Source organism: Phascolarctos cinereus, unplaced genomic scaffold, assembly GCF_003287225.1.
Source record: "Phascolarctos cinereus isolate Bilbo 61053 unplaced genomic scaffold, phaCin_HiC Scaffold_2;HRSCAF=192, whole genome shotgun sequence".
Lineage (NCBI taxonomy): Eukaryota > Metazoa > Chordata > Mammalia > Diprotodontia > Phascolarctidae > Phascolarctos > Phascolarctos cinereus.
In genome coordinates, this window is record NW_027555625.1 from 171,079,978 (window position 1) to 171,102,907 (window position 22,930).

A 22,930-nucleotide genomic window follows, 5' to 3' on the forward strand; every position below is an offset into this window, starting at 1 on the left:
CTAGTCCCCTGGCTACTGATGCCTTTCTTTTCGCCTCAGATTATCTTCATCTATTCTGTATGTGCCTACTTTTATGTGCCTAATTATTTAAGAGTCATCTCCCTCATTAGAAAGTCCACTCTTTGATGGCTCGTACTCTTTTTTGCCTTTCTTTGTATCCCTAACACTTAGCCTAGTGCCACAAATATAGTAAGCACTTAATAATTGTTCATAGACTGAAATTGGATTATTCCTTCTCATTAACATCAATAACTTTGTATTGAATGGAATGATATATTTTTTAGCAGTCTCCCAAATTCTTTCTGCTCATAATTTTTCACATGAAAATTACTTAACAAATGTCCAAATAAAATGAATTTCTTAACTATGCTACTAAGTCACCTGGTAAAATTACAAATATATAGGCATTTATTTCTTATAGTAAATTGTATTTTATAAAATAACAAAATAATATATATCATATTTATTATGTATAAATAATATATATATGTATATATATATATATATATATATATGAACTAAATTCTGTAGGGAAAGATATGTACAGCATATATAAATATACGCAAAATAAGTATATACCAAATAAATACAAGGTAATTTGGAATAGGAATCACTAGCGGCTAGGGGCACCAGGACTCATATAGGAGGTGTTACAAGACCTCAATTTATACACACACACACACACACACACACACACACACACACCCCACACACATACACACATACATACATATATACATATGTGTATATGTATATATATGTATATATATATACATAGAGAGAAAGAGAGAGAGAGAGAGAGAGAGAGAGAGAGAGAGAGAGAGAGAGAGAGAGAGAGAGAGAGAGAGAGAGAGAGAGAGAGAGAGGAATTTCTCAACTGATTGGAACGCAAAGTTTCTCATTATAACAATTTTACCTGGTCGAATTGCTTGTACAGGCAATATCCGGTGACCAATAAATTTACCTCCTTCTTCATATGCTGCTATCCTTAAACATGCCAGAGAAGGTAGGACCACCTAAAGAAACATTTAGGATACAGACAAATTATAACACTGAGCATCAATTCCATTAAAAAACTACAGTGTGTTTCAACAATCATGTATTGTTCCACCGAATTCAAATGATCAATCAATGAAGAGAAAGAAGATGAAAAATAAGAGGTGAAAGATAATAGTATTAAGTAGGGATTTTATAATTTACCTTTATGGTGGGTGAGAAAACGAGGGATGTATGTAAAATAAAAAGCCTAGGAATGTTTTAATTTCAATAATAGACTATCATCTTCTTATCAGTTATTGTGTGGTTGGTTGGTAGGGCATTTAGGGTGTTTTAGGTATATAAACTCATCATAAATTAGAGCATAAAGGATTTTCTGAAGCTATCTCATCCAACCCTGTGATTTTACAGATCAAGAAGCTTAGACCCAGAGACATGAAGTGACTTGCCTGAGGTCATATAGGTAGTGACAAAGCTGAGAGTGGCAAAGCTGAGATTGGAACCCAGATCCCCTAATTCTAATGCAGCATAATTTCTGTTGTACCACACACCTTGCCATGCTGGAAATCAGCCATGAATCTAATCTCAAACAACTTTGGAAGCTATTGCTATAATCGGGACTGTAATAGAGCACAGACTGACATATTCAATGAATATTTTGGGGGCTAAATGAGTATGACTCTAGCTTTAGTCCAACTGCCTTAAGGCTGCAGAGTTTAGGGACAGATAAATGGATACGATGACATTAGAAACACTGATGAATGACTATGCCTTAAATACTGTTTCTTCTTCTTGTAGGCTCCTTGATGACCAGAAAGGGCATGCTGGTGTTGAGGAAACCTGTCAAACATTTCTCCTCCTCCAGTCAGTCATTTTACAGTGAGTGACAACTAAGAATATGTTTTCTGGCCAAATACTATGACAAGCTGAAATTTAAATGAATAAGTTGCAGGGGTATTGGGTTCCCCACTACGCTGATTTGTTTTATCTGGCTTTCATGGGAATCTTTTTGTTTTCTTTTTGCAATAGTTTTTAGAATACCCATCCTGGCTTCCATTCATTAGAGAAATAGTGTCCATGGCATGGACAAGGCCAAGGGCAGAAATGTGTAAGCCAACAAACAATGCGAACCTTAGGCTGCCTAAAATTAATCAACTAATCAAAAAGTATTTATTAATGCCTGCTATGTGCTAGGTACTATAGTAGGCACCAGGGTTATAGATGCAAAAATGAAACATTCTCTGGCCTCAAGGGAACTAAATTCTGTAGGGAGAGACAACATATCGGGCATGTATACATATGTGCAAAATAAGTATATACCAAATAAATACAAGGTAATTTGGAATAGGAATCACTAGCAGCTGAATGAACCAGGCCTCCTGCAGGAGGTGATACTAGAGCTCAATTTTAAAGGAAAGTAGAAAGTCTAAAAGATGAAAGTAAGGAGGGAATGCACTGCAGGAATGGGGGCAGGGAGGCAGCCTGTATAAAGGTGTGGAGGTGGGAAATGGAATGGTGTAAGTGAGGAACAGCAAGAAGGTAATTTTGGCTAGATTGAAAAACATGTGAAAGGGATTACATTTAATGTATAAAAGTGGAAAAGATAGGTAGTCAGGAACTTTCAATCGTAAATATGTATATATATTTGTGTGTATATATATGTATGTATGTATATGTGTGTATGTGTGCATATATACATACATATACATATATACATATATACACACACACACACACACACACACACACATTATACATATATACATTTGGCAGTTGCAGGGAGGATGGATTGTAGAGAAGAAATACTTAAGGAGGTGGTGACTGATTAGAGGGCTATTACAGTAGTCCAGGTGAAAAATGATGTAGGCTTAAACTGGGGTGGTAAGTAGATATGTGAATATAGAGAAGAGAATGGATGGGAGAAATTGTTGCCTTCTAACTGAATAATCAACAAGACTTGGCTGCTAATTAGAAATGATGGGAAAAACCTGACCAGCATTTTCCAGAGCTGATTAGACACTTTGGGGTGATCTGCTTTAGCAGAATAGAAATGGTTTTCTAACAAATTCATAAGAAACTGTGTCAGAGGATTTCTTCCCAAAAGTAACAACTCATGGGCTCATGGGAAAATTGGTCTGATAACTAAGAGACTTGTTTACCTCTTACAGATTTAACCTCTGATTGTATAATATAAGCATATTAAAATAAAGACTTCACTGGGCTCAATGTATATGAGCGTTTTTGAGGTTTAAAAAAACCTTTTGAAATGCTATTGGCCAATAACAGATGCAGAGTGAAGAAACTAATCCCATGTGGCCTACTGGAGCTGTTAAAGCAGAATCCAGTCAAGCTGGCTGCTATTAAGACCTGTAGGTAGATACTGCCTCACTTGCTAGTTGTGTGAACTCATGCAAATAACTCTTCTCTGAGCCTCAGTTTCCTCATCTATAAAATGAGGGTAACAGTAACATCTACCTCACAGGGTTGATGTGAGGATCGATGAGAAAATGTATTCAAATCCTAAAGCATTATATAAAAGTGAGCTATTAATATAATTAATAGGCTCTAAGGTTTTGATTTTAATTAACCTCCTTTTAAAAAGGCCATGCTAACCTCTTCTAGGGACCTTATTTTTATTTTTGTTCAGAAATTGTAATTTTATCAGCACAGGGAAATCCTTTTTTTTTTCTCATTCAAATCTGCTATTCTAGTCACTGTCAAAAGCAGAAACTGAACTCAGATATTCCCCACTTTTTCCCCACTAGCCTGAGCTGTTTTTCTCTAGGGGTTTCCTTCCCCATAATTTCCACCCGTTTTGTCATAATGAAAACATATAAATTAGCATATTATGCTGGTAGTGGCACAGTGAATAGAGTATTGGGCCTGGAGTCAGGGAGACCTGAGTTCAAACTGCGCTTCAGATACTTAAGAGTTTTGTGTTCAGCTGTTTTCAGTCACTGGTCTTACTCTTTATGACCCCCATTTGGTGATTTCTTGGTAAAGATATTAGAGTGGTTTGCTGTTTCCTTCTCCAGCTCATTTTACAGATGAGGAAACTAAAGCAAACAGGATTAAGTGACTTGCCTAGGGTCACATAGCTAGCAAGTGTCTGAGGCCAGCTTTAAACTCAGGAAGGTGAGTCTCCCTGACTCCATCCTTGGCACTCTATCTACCATACCACCCAGCTGCCCTCTCCAACAAACAAAAAAGGACTTTTCATTGTGTTTCATAAATAGGCCAAAGAACTTCCATTAAAGTAGCTAGAGAGCTATTTCCAAGACAAAACAAAAACAAAAACTAAACTAAACTAACCTTCTTGAACACTATGGGTTCTTCTTCCCAGACTGGATTTACAGCATTTCCTTGAGACGTCTTGGTTTTAAAGGCTTTTCTCCTGGTGTCCACAGGTAAGCCAAACATATCTATTTCCACATAAGTCCCAACTTTTTTGTCAGAAAGAAACTGACCTGAAATGATCTAGAAGAAGAAGAAAAAAGTTGTTGTGCCTGTTTGGTGACAAGATATAGATGTCTTCTAAGGCTCTGGATCCTGAATCATAATGCCCAGAAGCTGAGAAATTCCGTGAAATGATTATTTTCCCCGAAACCAAATCAATACAAGGTTTTGGGACAAGCATTAATGTTGAACAAGACTTGAAGTCTGAACAAGTAGTTGTGTAAGAGGAAGTTATATAAGAATTGTATAAGTACTTTGACAAGAGAGGATAATAAATTGATGCCTAGTATTGCCCTTGAAGCTTCAACTCTGAATTACCTTGTGCCAGCCCAAACCTATTGGCATCACCAGTCTTACAATTGGAAGGGTTTCTAAAGAATAATGGTTACTTCCCCAGCAGAAACAACAAGGAACTAATAAATTTTGCTGATTCTACACTTCAATTCCCACGCTTATAATCTCATTTTTTTAAAGAAAGAAGTTTGGCTTGTTCATAAGTTTTTCATAAATTATAGAGGTTAGCATTTCATAATCATGTTTGAATTCTTAAGTCACATATGTCATACCCTAGATCCTCAAATCCTTTCTTATGATGTGATAATACTTCTTAGGACAAGGCCTTAATAAATTCACAAATAGTAAATCTTTAGAATAGAATTATATGCAGAGAATACAGTTAGTAGTTGTGTGTATGAATATGTGTTTTCTAGGGTTCATTAGTTGTTTTTGAAAAATTACTAATATATTTTGTTTATATATTACAAACATTTACAGATTTCCTCTACTCCTTATTGCAAAATAAAAGATAAATGAAACTAATAATATAGTGACTTCATCTGAAAGTGCATGCAACAGTTCACATCTAGAGTATTGTCCTCTGAACCTCTCCATTAAAAAAAATACCATAAATCTCTTTTTTCCTTTTTTTCACTTCCAATCCACTAAAAAAGAAAAGAAAAAAGAAATTCCTTGTAACAACTATGCATATTCAATAAAGACAAATTCCCTCAATTATTGTATATATGGGATATATGTCTCATTTTGTGCCCTAAATCCATCATTACTCTGTCATGGATAGCATGTTTCATTACTGGTCCTCTGAAATTATGTGTATTTGTCAAGGGCCCTTTTCTATGGTGAATATTTGCTAGCATTGAGTTTTTGGATATAATCTGTTATACTCAGAAATGTTGAGTCATTGCAAGAAGGGAATATTCCTTGGGATAAAAGCAACCAGCTACAGTTGACTGAGAACTCAATGGTCATGGTTTGACAACAACGTCAATACCTTGATGATGTCTCACATTTCACTTTTGTTTACAGCCTTTAGTTGCATGTTTAAAAATATTTTACTATTACAGTAAATTATCAGGAGAAAGCAAGTATAAGACAATAAAATTGCAACAGTATAAAAATTCGACTGGCTCCCATATGATCCACTTAAGCTCAGACTTTACTGTTGTTTTATTTTTTTGTTTTCTCTGTACCTGGCCAGTCCTTTGAATTGGCCTATAGCAAACTCATATTTGGGCTAAGAATGGAATCCTAGCTATAACACATAGCCCTAATTTACTTGAGTCATTGTAAGCTATCTCAAATACAAGCCACTTAAGTCTGGATGTGACTTAGCTTTCTGGTCAATTATGAGAGTGTAGTTGATATTAAGGTTGAAAACCTTAATAATTATCTCTACTTCATTATGGGTTGGGTGATTCTCCTGATTTTCTTTTCATCAAAGCAACCAGGAATGTAATGTACATAGATTAAAAAAAATCCCAAAGGATGGGTGAAAATAGGTACACTAATGATCTGCTGGTAGAGTTGTGAACTGGTCCAACCATTCTGGAGAACAATTTGGAAATATGCCTAAAGAGCTATAAAACTGTGCACACTCTTTGACCTAGCAATACCAGTACTAGGTCTGTATCCTAAAGAGATAAAAGAAAAAGGAAGTGGACCTATATGTACACAAATAATTATGGCAACTTTTTGTGGTGGTAAAGAATTGGAAATTGAGGAGATGCTCATCCGTTGGAAAATGGCTGAACAAGTTATGGCACATAATTGTGATAGAGTACTAGTATGCTATAAGAAACAATGAGGGGATGATTTCAGAAAAATTTAAAATCCCAAACTAGCAATATTTATATTATGCAATTCTTCAAAATACTTTAGGTCCTTTGGAAGGTTCTGAGGTTTGCATTCATCACAAATAAACTACTTTTATATTTCCATTTCAAATAGTGGGATTTCAAAGAGTTTGAACTTTTAAAATGCAAATGGAATTTCCAATCGTATCATCCAGGAGCCTACAAAAATCATGTGGTCTGTTTTAAAAAATGTATTCCCAATTTAGATATTAAAATTTATTTCCTATAGTTTTATTATCTAATCTATGTCACATCATAATGTCACATCACAGCAAAAGAAAGAATGTTAACATGACACTGGAAATTAATTTCTCAGTGTTAGTTACATAGAGTTAGTGTTGTTTGAAATTATTAACAATTCTCTTTAAAATCTCATGATGCTCTAGTAAATCCCCAAATACAAATATACAGGGATAGAATATTTTTATTCAATGTTTTTAATAAAAATTACAAAGAGAATATTTTCTTCATTTATATCCCAATCGAATACATTTGTTAATTTAAAAGACTAATACCAATAGGATTATCATGTTCTACACGTATTCCTAAATAAGTCTTTCTACAGTACATTTATTTGTAGTATATTCAAATAAATGAGAAAGATTGGTACCCACGTTGATCATGTATCTTTTTTACTCTGTTTTGGTGGGTTGAGAGTAGGATAAAACTAGTTTATCATTGTATAAGTTTCTTGCTCATGCCAAAATGCAGTGTTTTGTAAGGTGATTTTATAACCATACTTACATACCTTAACAGATAAAGTATTGGCTACTATACCATCCACGATACCTTCAGTAAATGGATCAAAATGCTTGTCTGGTCGTCTCATAAATTCTGGCTTTAATCTGTAACCACTTTTCCCATTGTATTCATACATTCCCAAGTTCAATTGCATAGCCAAATCTGAATATGAAAAAGACAGATTTAACATAAATCTATTTCAAGTAGTGAAGAAAGGAAAGGTGACTTCATGTTAATTAACATAAACATTAGATATCATATTTGATAATCTTATATATAATTTATAGTAATTTAGAAGAATCTCCATTACTTATTTAATTTTAAATATTTTTGTCATTATTTTATATATTATATTCACATATCATATTATCATTATTATATTTAAATTATTATTTTATCATTATCCTAGTGTTTTGACTATCGTTTTTTCATCAATCTATCATATATTACTAATATAACTAAACATGTACTGTTTATCCCTGAAGGTTATTCTCTTCATAGATAATTCACAGGTAACTTTCAATTCCAAACTATGTCATTCCCAATGGTCAACATGTTCCTGGGCAGCTTTCTGTGCTTATGTACCCTAGTATACATTCTGGGAATTCACCTAATTGTGACATTAGCATGAACATGATAATGGTTGACAGCAAAAGAATCTTACAAAGTCTGCACACCACTTGACATCATTATCTCATTTGAATGTCCTAAACAACCTGTTGGAAGTACTACAGTTGATATTTTTCAGGAAGAATGGTAGGTACAGACCTACAGTTTCACTGGTACATTTAACAGCTGGTAAAGAAGCTCCTTCTACCGAAGAAGATCTGCAACTTCTGAAATTTATAGTCTTAAAATTGGTTAGGAATAATGAGAGATTCTTACTTGCCCAGAGTTACATAGCCAGTTTGGGCTAGAAGAAGATATGAATCCAGATCTTTTAGGTTCCCAAGGCTGAGGCCCAAACACTATCCATTACTTCATCTTCCAGATGAGGGAATTAAGCCTCCTACATGTGAAACGACTTTTGCATAGGTTCACACAGCCAGTAAATATTAGAGGCAGGCTGTAAATCCAGATTTTCCAGGCTCTCAGTCTTATACACTCCCCAATATGCCACATAGACTCTCAAATAATGAATGTAAAACAGTAACTAATATTAACTGAAGTGTATCTTTGAAATACTTTATTTCAGAAACCTATAAAAATGTTGCCAACTTTATATTAAGATAATTAAGTGGCACAGTGGATAGAGCTCTGAACCTGAAGTCAGGAAGACATGAATTCAAATCAAGCCTCATATACTTACTAGCTATGTGACCCTTTTTACTTTTTAAAAAAACTTGTCTGCCTCAGTTTCTTCAGCTATAAAATGGGAATAATAATAGTACCTACCTCTCAAGGTTGTTGTGAGGATAAAATGAAATATTTGTAAAGCATTTTGCAAACCTTGAAGTACTATACAAATTCTAGCTATTGTTGTTATGATGATTATTAATATTTTAAGAAAACTATGAATGCCACATATTTAGACCAATGATGTATAAAATACTTAAATACTTCAGGTTGCTTTTTTAAAAAGAATAATCAGAGGAGGTACTTGTTCTACCAGTGAAAACTGCATCTTCTCAAAATCTTTGTAAATGTTCTTCATGGGTTACTATGACCCAAGAATTCATCATTCTTGCTGCCAACTTGATGATTAACTTTTATGAATTTACCTAGGCTATTTAACAGACATATAGTCAATCACTTGTTCCCTCTTATACATCCATTATAGGTAAATGCTGCCTACAAAAATGAAAATTCACCTTAGTTACTGACTCTCCCTCATAAAATAGATATATTTGCAATGCAAAAAAAAAAGTGTTCATTTGAAAAAGTTTGATTGAATTGACAAATTTTCACCAATTTTGAATTACTTTCCATTAACATGGGGATTGCAGGGAGCTACCAATTTATAGATTTACGTATTTCAAACATCTGTTTGCAAGTTGGTTAATGATTTATATTCCCACATGAACAAAGTTATCCTTGCTGATTGGGTTCCCAGGCCAATCCACAAAAGATTATTTAACCTATAAAGTGGTTTATTTTAAAACTAACCTTTTTTTCTGACTTAAGAGTAAAGGAAAGAGTCCTACTTACCTACTGTTTGGAAGTTAAGAGCTACCATTTGACATCCAGCATTCCAGAAGACTTGGGGCATGTAATTTGAAGAATCCACACGTGTTCCCTTTGGATAAATCCTACTAAGCTGCATTTTGTTATATCTAGGTAAGGATAGTTAAGTAGGATCATAGTTTCAAGAGTGAAAATATCATTTAGTTTAATTCCACCATTTTACAAATCAAGGCCAAGAGGGGTTAAATGTCTTGCCCAAAGATAACACAGATAGCAAACAGTAAGGCCACCATTTGAAACCATTTCCCTTGTTTCCAAATCCAGTGTTCCTTTCACTACATTTGCTACAAAATTAATTAATGATACTGACTGTGCATTCTGTGAGAAGTTCAAAATGAAAAAGAGATTGAAGATACAGCTAGGGAAATGGGTCAAATACACACAAAAACATATAACAGCATAGGAAAAAGATATAATTTGAGCATCTAACTAGTAAGCAGCTTTACATAAGTCATGCATATGTGTTGATGGAACAGCTGGAGTAGCCAGAAACATGTGAGATTAACTGGAGAAGTTTTTTTGGAGGAGGTGGATCTGGGACATAGTTTCGAAGGAAGAAGAAAACAAACCATGATTTCATGGATTGTACAATCAGTGGTATTCCTATAGGGCGATGACAAATGGAAAGAATTGTAGTCTTTGAAAACAGACAAATCATATGCAGGGATTCATAGAATCAGTTGGAGAATCTCAGTTGGATAGGACATCAGAGGCCATTTTGTTCAATATACTGCTGAACAAAAATCGTATTATGATATTCCTAATAAATGGGTCACTTAGTTTTTGCTTAAAGATCTTCAGTGAGAGGCAACCTCCTAAGGCAAGTTATGAAACTTAACATTGTTAGGAAGTTTTTCCTTATATCAAACCTAAATTTTCCTGTTACAACTCCACTTAATTCGCAGTAACATCTGTTTGGAGTGAGCCGCTCATATGCTGCCACATAGTGACTCCCTGCTTTCTATTTTGTCTTATGTTTTTCTACCAGTGCATTTCTATTTGTGAACAAGATGGCACATTTTAGGATGCCTAACATAAGAAAGTTAACAAATAGATTATTTCATATTTTGATTTTTATTATAATTAATTATATATCTAGAACTCTATATTGTCTTATCTGGAAAACAAGTTAATCAGGATCATGGTATCATTCTTTAAAAGGCATTTTTTTAGTTTCTTTTTAAAAGTTTTTTTATTAATTAATTTATTTTTAGTTTTCAACATTCACTTCCACAAGAGTTTGAGTTCCAAATTTTCTTCCCATCTCCTCCCTCCCCCCACTCCAAGATGACATGCATTCTGAATACCCCTTCCTCTAATCTACCATCCTTCTATCCCCCCCCCCTTCTCTTATCTCCTTCCCCTTCAATTTTCCTATAGGGTAGGATAAATTTCTATACCCCATTGCCTATATATCTTAGTTCCCAGTTCCATGTGAAAACAATTTTTTAACATTTGTTTTTAAAACTTTAGATTCCAAATTTTCTTTATTCCTCCCTCCCCACCTACCCTCATTGAGAAGGCAAGCAGCTCGACATAGGTTATACATGTGTAGTCATGCAAAACACTTCTGTAGTAGTCATGTTGTGAAAAAAACTAAGCATATTTCCCTTAATCGTATACTGTCCTTCATTTATTCTATTATCTCTTTTGACCCTGTGCCCCCTTAGAAGTGTTTGCTTCTGATTACCTCCTCCCCTGATCTGCCCTCTTATCATCCACCTGATCTCTTATCCACTTCTCCCCTATTTTCCTGTAGGGTAAGACAGATGTCCATACCCAATTGAGTGTGTGTGTTATTCCCTTCTTAAGCTAAATCTGATGAGAATAAGATTCACTCATTCCCTCTCACCTTCCCCTATTTCCCTTCCACTGCAAAAGCCTAAAAAGCATTTCTTAAAGCAGTGCAAGATAAGGGATCCTATACTATAGGATAGTGAAGCAGTAAACCAATTGACTTCCTGAATTAGTTAGGCATTCACATATTTGATTAGTGTAGTGAATGTTTGCTGAAATGTTAAATTAGAAGGTTAGTCTTGAAAAACTCATTTTGCTTAAAATATAATAGCATAATATATAGTATAATATAAAGTATAACAAAGCCACCCACTTACTGACAAATTAACATTACTTAAAATTACAGAATTTCAGAGTTGGAAGGGACTTCAGGGTCATCTTGTCCAGCTCACACCTGAAGAGGAATCTCATCTACAAAATACTTGGCTAGTGGTAATCCAACATTTGCTGAAAGCCTTGCAGTAACTGGGACCCCCTTGTATCCTGATGTTGAGTATTCTAGTTTTAGATACCTCTGATTGTTAGGAATTTATTATTATCCCATTATTCTATCACTATTGACAAATAGAATGGTATGGGCAGCTTCATTTTCCTAATTTGTGCTATTTGGGACAGTTTCCTTGAATTACGCAGGCACTTTTGGGAACCTAAATTCCTTTTCCAATTTTTTTTTATTGCCAGTAATAATTATGATCTCAAATATCCATACATTAATGCCTATGGCATGTAAATTATAAACCAAGTGAAATGTCTACAATTATCTATGATCTTACAGGTATTGTAGATATTTGATAAGTTAAGATTTGTAACTAGAATGGGATAATGGAATGTTATACCTAGTTCTAAGAAATGTTATTGATAGAAGTAGCAATGGGATAGCACTATATATAAGATATACACGTATGGGGATCTACAAATCTGAGCAAAGAAGAGCAGTTTAGAAGGTATTTGGGTAACAAAAGATTAATTTTTAGGTGGTAGTCTTTTGATGAATCTAATTCATTTTTGGGATAGATGCCCATACTTCAATACTTTGAAAGTTTAGGGTTTTCATCAATGTGAGTATCTTTAAACTATCAGATTTATAGCACATCTCTAATTTAGTAAACAGTCATAATGGATTAACATATTAGCACTACTCTGTTGGCTTAGATTCTTAAAATCTAACCACTGCTCAGATTCTTAGAATCTAGCCAATAGACTCCTTAAGGGTCTGCCCAAAATGACTGATGTTCTAATAAACCTTGTCTTTGGCTGAAAAAAAAAAAGAAGAAATAACAAGTACTCTGTTGCTAAAGTCTTTCAGAACTCAGGATCATATACACCCCCAGGAAGGCATCAGAGAAAGACTTTTGTGGAAATTGACAGAGGTATAGCTTAAGGAGATAGCTCTCCCAGGGTTATTAACATTTTTCTGGGTAATTAATAATCAATTTATTAATTAGGCTATCCAATAATCAATAAATTAATGGTCAGTGATTTCTCTCAGTAACCAAAGACACCTAATGGGACACTAAATGCCTTAAATGTTTTTTTGAAGGGGAATTCACAACACTATGTGTGTGAATTTGCACAATTGATTCCCCTGATGCTTGGACTGCAGTTCCTCTTCAGATTTCCTTCCTTCCTTTCTTTCTTCAAGATTCAGCTCTACGATCACCTTCACTGAGAGGTCTTTTTTTTTATCCCTCCCCCCCAAGTTGTTAGTGTTCTCATTCTTAAACTACCTTGTTATTTAACTACTTTATTAATGAGATAATATGTGTAAAGCATTTTGGAAACCTTAAAGCACTATATAATGCTAGCAATTAAGAGAAATTATTTTGATATTATATTAATAACCAATTTTTAAATTAGGATTAAGCTTTTATTTCCTCTATTTCCTCATTAAGGGACCAGCCCTGTGGGTTATTAATATTTTAAAAAATACTTGTTAGAACAAGAGTCAGGAGTCCCAGAATTAGATGGGACATTACGGGCTATCTAGTCCAACTTGTACCTGTAGAGAAATCCCCTCTACAATGCTAAAAGTCATCCAACCTTTGCTTGAAGATCTAAAGCTGGAGGTAGGGGCATTCACATGCCTCTTCAGGGAGAACATTACACTTTTGAACAGTTCTAGTCATTAGAATTTTTTCCTTATATTAACTCTAAATCTTCATCTCAACTCCCACCCATTATTTCTAGTTCTACCCTTAAGGGTCAAGTGTAACAACTTGAATCCTTCTTCTGTACAGAAATTCTTCAGATATTTGAAGAAAGATATTACATGTCCCTGTTAAGTCTGCTCTTGTACAGTGAAACAACTTCAGTTCTTTTATCTAAGCTAATTTACCAAATGTGAAGCAAGACAAAGTCAAGGAGACATACATGAGGAACTCAACTAGTGAACTCTCTAGAAGATGACAGTGAGCTGTTTACAAGTATTCTCTAGTTTTGTTCACACAACCAATTAGGAATCCACTTAACTGGATATAGAGGATCTTAACTCAAATCCTGGAATGGATATTTTACTACTTGTGTGACCTTGGGTGTATTATTTAACCCTTCTTGGCCTTGGTTTCCTCATCTGTAAAATGACCTGAGGTTGCCTCTAGCTCTAAATCTATGAATATAAGATACTATGAATTAGAGGAGTTTGTCCTGGTAGAAGAGAAAACTGGGTGTGAAAGGAAAAGGAATAGGAAGGCTTCCTTAAAATATCTGAGTAGCTGCCACCAGAAAGATATATTAGATTTGTTTTACTTACCTATAAAATATAGCATGATGATGACCAGGTAGATATCAGAAGGAAGGAGATTATAGCTCAGTATAAGAAATAACTTTCTAACAATCATAACTGTATAAAAATGAAATGGATTGCTTCTAAGAGAATAAGTTCTCTACCACTAGAAGTATTTGTGCAGATGAATGTCACAGCTGTTTTATAAGTAACAACAATGATAATAATATTAACTTCCATTTATATGATGCTTCTAAGAATAATAAAGTGCTTTCCTGAATTGGGTAGGAAGCTGCTAAATGGCGTTTGATGTCACTTCAAGCCCGGAATTATATGATCTTACAGGTTAAGTATATACTTTTAGCAGTTAAACTCATTGAGTCAGTCATGTAATAATTGTTGCTTAGATTCAGTGGATTTCAAACTATCAAAAATTATTTTATAGAGCTAGAAAAAATAATAACAAAATTCATTTGTAAGAACAAAATGTGAAGGATATTAAGGGAATCAATGAAAAAAATGAGAAGGAAGTTATCTAGCCATACCAGATCTCAAATTGTATTACAAAGCAGTAATTATCAAAACAATCTAGTACTGGCTAAGAAACAAGAGTAGTGGATCAGGGGAATAGATTAGGTACACAAGACACAGTAGTAAATGACCATAGTAACATAGTGCTTGATAAACCCAAAACCCCAGTCTCTGAAATAAGAAATCACTATCTGACAAAAAACTGCTGGGAAAACTGAGATACAATATGGCACAAACTAGGCATAGACCAACATCTTATACCAAGATAAGGTCAAAATGGACACATGATTTAGACGTAAAGGGTGATACCATAAGCAAATTAGAAGAGCAAGGAATAGTCTACTGTTCAGATCTATAGGGAAGGGAAGAACTTATAACCAAATGAGATAGAAAGCATTATGAAATGTGAAATAGATAATTTTGATTATATTAAATTAAAAAGTTATTGCACAAACAAAACCAGTGCAACCAAGATTAGAAGGAAAGCAGAAAGCTGGGAAACAATCTTTACAGCAAGAATCTCTGATAAAGTCTTCATTTTTCAAATAGATAGAACACTGAGTCAAATTTATAAAAATATAAGTCATTCCGCAATTGACAAATGGTCAAAGGATATGAACAGTCAGATTTCAGGTAAATAAATGAAAGCTATCTGTAGTCATATGAAAAAAATGCTCTATTCATTCTTGATTAGAGAAATTAGAAAAATTAGATTAGAGAAATTAGGAAACCTCACATCCATCAGATTGGCTAATATGTCAAAAAAGGAAAATGATAAATGTTAGAGGGGCTGTGGGAAAACTGGGACACTAATGCACTGATGGTGGAACTGTGAACTGATCTAAACATTCTGAAGCACAATTTGGAACTATGCCCAAAGGGCTAAAAAACTGTGCATACCCTTTGATCCAGCAATAGCACTGCTAGGTTTATATCCCAGAGACATAAAAAAGAGAAAAGGACCAATTTGTACAAAAATATTTAGAGCAGTTTTTTTTTTGTGGTGGCTAAGAATTGGAAATTGAGGGGATGTCCATCAATTGGGGAGTGGTTAAACAAGCTGTGGTATGATTGTGATGGAAAATTATTGTGCTATAAGAAATGACAAGAGGATGATTTCAGAAAAACCTGGGAAGACTCACATGAACTGATGCAAAATGAAGTGAGCACACCAGGAAAACACTGTACACAGTAATGGCAACACTACAATGAAGAATTGTGAATGACTTAGGTATTCTCAGCAATACAATAATGATCCAAGACAATACCAAAAGACAAACGATGAAGTACGCTATCTGCCTCCAAAGGAAGAACTGATATTGTCTGAATACAGACTGAAGCATGCTATTTTCCTCTTTCTCTTTCTTCTTTCCTCTCTCTTTCTTTCTCTCTCTCTCTCTCTCCTTTCTCTTTCTTTCCTTATCTCTTCTCCTTCTCTCTGTCTCTGTGTCTCTCTGTCTCTCTCTCTCTCTCTCTGTCTTCTTATACAAAATGACTAACATGGAAATGTTTTACATGATTGCTCATGTATAAACTATATTAGATTGCTTATCATCTCAGGGAGGGTGGAGGAGAATAACAGAAGGAGAGAGAATTTGGAACTCAAAACTTTAAAAAAAAAGTTTAAAAAGATTCAGTCGTTATTTCAAATAAATGAAATTTTACCAATTAATAATAATAAAAGAGAGCTTTTAAACTCTTTTGAAAGTATAAGACTTTGTTGTCAGTAATAACCCCAATGCTATTCCTAAATATATGGAGATTTTTATATAGGTCAGGCAATCTAAATATAAGAATCATAGTTCTAGAAGATAATTTTTTTTTATCATCCTCCCTCATTGATAAATTTCAAATGAGCAACAGTTAACCTCTGTGGCATCAAGACGTAAAGGATACTCTACAAATTCTACTGGAGACTTTGTTAGTTGCTCAAGTCCTTTGGTTTCCACAAAAGATGACATTTCAAAACTTTTGTTTCTTTCTGAATTGAGGGAAAAAAGGAAAGAGAAATTATCAGTGAACATAAGTCAAAGGTATAATTTAAATTTCCTGCATAAATAAAACTGATAGGAAACATTATGTAACTCTAAGAGAAATTACTCCCCAGTATAATTTTCATATTTATTTGTGTTTTTCAATGAACTATTTATTCATATTATCTGCTATAATATCCTTTTCAATAATATTTTGGTCATAGGCCTTTGAGATATCTACTAATATTAAGGAAGTGAAATGGATTTTAATACTTAACAGATGGTGAAGTGCTAATCAAATGATGTATGAATGTGGGGTGGGGGGATTGCTCTGATATAACTTTGAGATTAGTGGTCTTTACATCACAGTATACTCTATAAATACTTGTTGATTTGAATATAATGGCTCATCTGGGACTATTGTGAGGCTAATTTAAGGTCCAATTTAAATACAAATTGTTAGAATCAATTTCTCTCTAATGATTGTTTATAAGGAACTCTATTTGAAAAAATGCCCTTCTTTCTTATACACAGGTAAAATTATTTGTAAATAGATTCTCCATCTAACCAATTCAAGTCTTTGAGAAAAAAAGGAAACAGAGGAATAAACATCCAGACATCCCAACCTGCTTCTCCCTCCTTCCTCCTCAAAAAGAATTTCCTTTGACAGACAAATTTAATAAGTTATATGTAATTCTCAAACAGATGGCAGTGCTCTGCCTTTGCTTCTCCAGAATCTCAACACTGAACTAATCTTCCCCTCTTTCTCATCCAGTCTGTCAGCTCCAGTTGTTTCTTATTTTGTTATCTCTTTGTTAGATAAATTTCTCTCTTTCCTCTCTATCTTAATGAAGAACAATCAACTTAGAACTACCCCCTCAAACTAGAGTTGACTGAGCAAACCTACCACTTTCTCTCTAATTTACCCTCATCTTTCCCCTTCTTCCATTCTATTTCCTATATTTACTTTCTCTTTGTTTTGATCACATAGCTCCTTTTTCACAAATATTCCTAATTATACCTTGAATCAAATGGAAATTAAACATTTTTCTTTCAGATGCTGGCAAGATTCAATTATAGCTTGATTAAAATGACCAGATTTCTCATTAGCTAATGTGGGGCAGGGATCATGAAGACTTGGACAAGACTGAACCAAATGAACAACAATAAATGTAGGGTAGATTTTTATTCCATTTCCTCTTTCTTATCCACAGTCCCTTTACAAGTTACTTTCCCCACTTCACCTCCATACACATATCAGCTCCTAGGCATTATCTTAGCTCTAATTTGTGCGTAAATGCTACTTTTTCTTGAGATATCTCCGTGCTTTAGAAAAAGGTGTTTCCAGGCACAACATTTTAAGAAATATATTAAGTATATGATTCAGCTTATGAAGCCATATTTAGTCATTCAGCAGTGTCCGACTCTTCATGACTTCATGGGCCATACTATCCATAGGAGTTTTCTTGGCAAAGATGCTGTAGTAGTTTGTCATTTCCTTCTCCACTGGATTAAGACAAACAGAAGTTAAGTGACTTATGTGACCCAGGGTCACATAGCTAGTGATTGTCTGAGACCAGATTTGAACTCAGGTTTTCCTAATTCCAGGCCTAGCCTTCTATCCCCTCAGCCACCTAGCTTCCTCCTGAGGCCCTATGTGCATCAGTTTAATTTTAAAGTGGGAAATCATAAAGTAAAACACATTTTACAGTCTGTCCGTATGGGAGACACAGAGAAGGACCTTTCCTCTCTAATGTATTTCCTGGGACTGTCTATCTAGTGCACTTTGTTAAATAAAAACACAATCTGGGCCGATCCACGACATTTGGTTGCCTGATGCCATTTGTATGACATGTCAGGCTTTGACAAGTTAGAAAAATTGCTTGAATTTATTCACACTTCTAACCTTTCTTTCTCTACTGGGCTTCCAAACATTTATTTCCAAAATCTACTGGGTTACCAAAGATAATATTGGAAAGGAGAAGAACCGATATGACTAATAAAAGCAAGAGATATACCTTGTGTCATGGCCAACGGAAATAACATAACATAATAACATTTGATAGTCACAAATCAACCTATTATTAATGGAATATCAAAGCATTTAATTAGCTTTTACTACCTTTGTATGAGCCAGAATAACTTTTCTTTGCCCCTGCCCCAATACAGTGTAGGCTCCAAGATTAATTATCTGAAGAATGACCTTTAATTAAACGTCTAGCATTCTGGAGTGCATTGTTCTTTTCAAAGTGACAAATCAATAAAAAAAAAAAAGCACAAGGAGAGCTATATTCGTAGGCATTTGGCAACTGTCACCTACATTTGTTTCCAGGCTCTGACAGAACTAAAAGCATATTTAGCTTCTTTTTGAAGAGCTTTCAACTGATGAACGAGCTTATCTCCTGTAAATGCTAATGAAATACATACAAGCACCCAAAGTAACTCCTCTAGGAGTTTTCATATTGAATATAAAATGCTTGTATTAAGATCCATTTCTGAATAAATTATTCAAAATATATAAAAAACTTTACTAATGTATTGATTTGGAAATTATTTTATTTAGTGTAGAGATACAGAAAGTGAACTATTAGACTAATATAATTTTAGCAAGATGGTACCAATATAACTGAGGTAGCAACTTACAGTGGAGCTTTTGACACACTAGCAGTTTTTTGTTAATGTCAGCACATCAAAAAAAGATAGGGTAATGGAGCTGTGGAGAGTAAGGCAGTATTTCCATCAATAAATAACCTTGTGGAGTGCACCACCCCTGCCCCATCTTTGGACTGTCTTTAGTCAGCAAATAAAAGTCAAGTTGAGCAAAGTTTGCCTGGCAAGTGTCAGAGACTAATCGTTGTCATATTGTTTGTACAAAGACATATAGTGTTAGAGGAAGAAGTACAAAGGGAGGTAGGACTTTATCACAGGAGTACAGTACAACTTTGAGCTTTAAATGCTCTTGCATGTCTCCTTTTCTCTCTGTTTCCCTTCTGGGGAGTTGGAAGCATTTCCATACCAAGGCCTAGCATGTAAAGTGTGAGGCAGAAAGAAAATTAGTGGGCTGTACTGGTGATAAATTTCTGCCGTATGTGTTTTAGTGTTTTAGTTATTCATTTTAATTTAGTTTTTAGGAATCCTAGAGAATTCCGTCTTTACTGATGGAATAACTATTAGGGCCAGAGGTCCCTGAAAGTCATAGAAAGCCTGGGGAGAAAAAAAAATACATTTTGGTGCTGATTTTATTGTACATTTTGATCAAATGAAAAAGAGAACCTAACAAAAATGGCTTTTTCATTTCTGAAATGAAAAATGGTATTTTTACATTCACAAAGGGTATTGGAAAGTTAAGCCTATGACTAGTAAATGTACTTGTTTTATTCCAGAACACAACAAGATATGAAGATTGATGGCATAGTCTCTTAAATGTGCAGAAGTTGGCATGACCAAATGAAAGCTCGGTAAATTAAAAATTGCACTATGGCTATAGATATGGAAGGTGAACAAATCACCTTTCAGGGTCTATGTTAGCAACTTTCTGCACAGTGTATTGAATAGCTCATACACTGATTTCCTCTAAATTGTTAGGGCAAGAGAAGACACCAAATTAATCAAATGTTTTTCAGTTATGTAGACATGGCTGATAAGTTTTCTTGCTGAATAGCAGTGGCTGTACGTATTGCTAACGGCATCTCTACTCCTTCGATTTTATTCAGGACTAACCAGATTCTCATCCACTATGTTTCTAAACAAGAGTACCATCAGAATCAGGCAGTGTTGTTGAGTATAACATGTGTTGGTCCAAATACCCAGTGTTTCAAGCCTAATCATTACAACGTTGGAGATTTTCTCTGGAAAGATAAACAATCAATCAAAAAACTTACTTTTTGATGTCTCAAATGACTCAAATTTCACGGGTTGTATATAGTTTACCAGGTTAGACATTTCTTCTGTGGCCATGGCTTCACTACCAGCAGTGCCCTGGAGCAAGGAATAAAATAATGGTTCAAGTTTAGGAGTTTTATATGCAAGAGAACAGTTTTTCCAAATCTGGGCACTATTTACTTCTGCTAACTAAACATCATGCCTCTTTTGCTACATGAGTATTAATCCTCACTCAGAAATATCCCGAAGAAGCAAGAAACAGAAAGATTTCATCTTTAAAGTAAGATTAGAAATTCAATAGTATGTCCTAGATTGGCAGATCTCAGTAGACACACTTGATACTATCCTCCAATTTGGGGTAAAGAGCAGGAAAAAAAATACTTCATTTTGAAGAATCCAGTTCACATTCTCCACCTTAAAAGACAATTGGGCAACATCCTAACACAAATATTGCTTCCCATTCGGGATTCTGGACTCTGTGTGTGTGTGTGTGTGTGTGTGTGTGTGTGTGTATGCATGTGCGTGCACACACGCACATGCAGATGTGTGATGCTACCCCAGGCAGCCTATGAATTCCTCAGAATTACATTTTTAGATACATAAAATAAAATGCATAGTATTATGAAGAAAACCAATTATATTGGAATATAACTAGGTACCTTGGTTCTAATTGTTAAAGCGTATTCTATGTTACTGAAACCTCTGGCCACCTATCACTACTTGTTGCTGATAAATGAGAAGTTTGTACCATTTTACCTGATGCTATCCCCTTTTTTCCTTTTCTGTTTTCCATCAAAATACAGAGATACAAATTAGTTGAGGCACTTTAAAGATCAAAAGGGTAAGATAACTTGAAGAATTAGTTGTTAGAGGACATTGAGTCTAATGAAAGAACATTACACAGATGGTCTGGCCTTTTTTTCTCCCCCACAAAAGAACAAAACAGAGATGGTAGGAATTTGGAGCATTTAAAAAGTAATCTCAGAGCTATTTCCTTTCCAAAACTCTTATAAAGTTCCAAATTCTAAGTTTTATTTCCCTAACAATTTTTTATCAATTTATTAGTTCTTACTGAAATGGACCTTAAACCTGAGTTATTATTAATATTTCATTCTGGGTCTTTGTGAAATGATCCACATTCTGTAGTCCTTTTGAATAATAAGGGCCCCTTTTACATGTCTTTCTATTAAATCTGCACTTAAATAATGCAACTGATGCTCAAACTTCTTTTAAAAAATAGCCCTGCTATTTTTACTCCAGGGCCTCATATTCTAGTTGGCTTTTCATGTCTTGTGTTTTCCCAGATTCCTCATGATTTTAGAGAATCCTAGAGATGCACGGCATCTTAGAGGCCATCCATTCTATGTTGCTGGCAAATGAATGCAGTCTCTGTGCAACACTGATACCATAGTATATTGTCTCAAATTCACGTCTGATTTCTTTGGGCAACCCTAAGTTTATGCAGGATGAATTTGGATTTAACAACCGGTAGCCATTATTTCCTAATCTGCTTTCCAAGGAACAATATTGGATGATTCTACTAGTTATTGTGAGGCAGTTATACACCTTGAAATCACCATTTGCTTGAGTTGTAGGTTCACAGATTTAGAACTAGGAAGGATCATAGAGGTCATCTACTCTAACGCTCTCATTTTATTTATGAGAACTTGGGATTTTGAGAGATTAAGTGAATTGATCAATGTCACACAGCTAATAAGTGTCAGAGGAGGAATTCAAACTCAGTTCTTTCTGATTCCAAGGACAGCACTCAATTCATTCAACCACACAGCCTTTTATGATATCCATGTATCACTTTCTAACATCAATTTCAAACAAAACTGCAGCGATTTTCAAAAAAGATTATATCATGTGTTACCACTAGATGGCGGAAGATGACTTAGGAATGAAGACATGGGTAACGACCTAGCATCATTTCCAGTTACAGTATAACATGCTCACCTCGAGTCCAAACTAGATCTGCTTACCTCATCCATTGAAGACTTTTTACAGTCATCATCATCGTCATCATCATCATCACTCTCCATATCTGCTTCTCCTGTAATATATTAATTACAGAACAACAAATTACACCTTAAAAACATTCAAGATTGCATGTACTCTGTAATAGGATTTACTTTGGTTCCCATATGTTGCTTTAATTCATTACAGAGCTACAAGAATGTATCTCTGACTAAAGACACCCTTTCAAAAATGCTTAGTTATGGACAACATTGTCAGCCATTTGCAATGTGACTTTTCTAAATGTTAGGATGAATTTTGTGAACTTTAAAAGCTAATTATAATTATTTTCTATTTTACTAGCAAGACCAGGTTATTAGAAGATGAGTATTAAGAAAATAGATGGTATGGTCCTACAAAAATAGTGCAAGGAATCCTAAAGCTCAGAATAAGCTGAGGCTCAAAGGGAAGCTAAGGAAAATAAGGATTAGTTTCTTTTTTAAAAGTGATATGGGGGGGGATGTATCAAAGAAGGGATA

At 34.5% G+C, this 22,930-nt stretch overlaps 1 protein-coding gene across 2 annotated transcripts in view; it reads right to left on the reverse strand.

The window, feature by feature from the left end:
• The window catches only part of PLCB1 (phospholipase C beta 1), an 870,456-nt gene that overhangs the window by 164,972 nt on the left and 682,554 nt on the right, over positions 1-22,930 (reverse strand). For both annotated transcript variants that reach the window (XM_020985703.2, XM_020985722.2), the window contains exons 15-21: positions 22,418-22,488; positions 20,432-20,528; positions 16,474-16,558; positions 9,492-9,616; positions 7,351-7,505; positions 4,309-4,473; positions 917-1,016 (exon numbers count right to left, since the gene is read on the reverse strand). In XM_020985703.2, the coding sequence (XP_020841362.1) occupies positions 917-1,016; positions 4,309-4,473; positions 7,351-7,505; positions 9,492-9,616; positions 16,474-16,558; positions 20,432-20,528; positions 22,418-22,488 (798 nt within the window). The remainder of the gene's footprint in view (positions 1-916; positions 1,017-4,308; positions 4,474-7,350; positions 7,506-9,491; positions 9,617-16,473; positions 16,559-20,431; positions 20,529-22,417; positions 22,489-22,930) is intronic.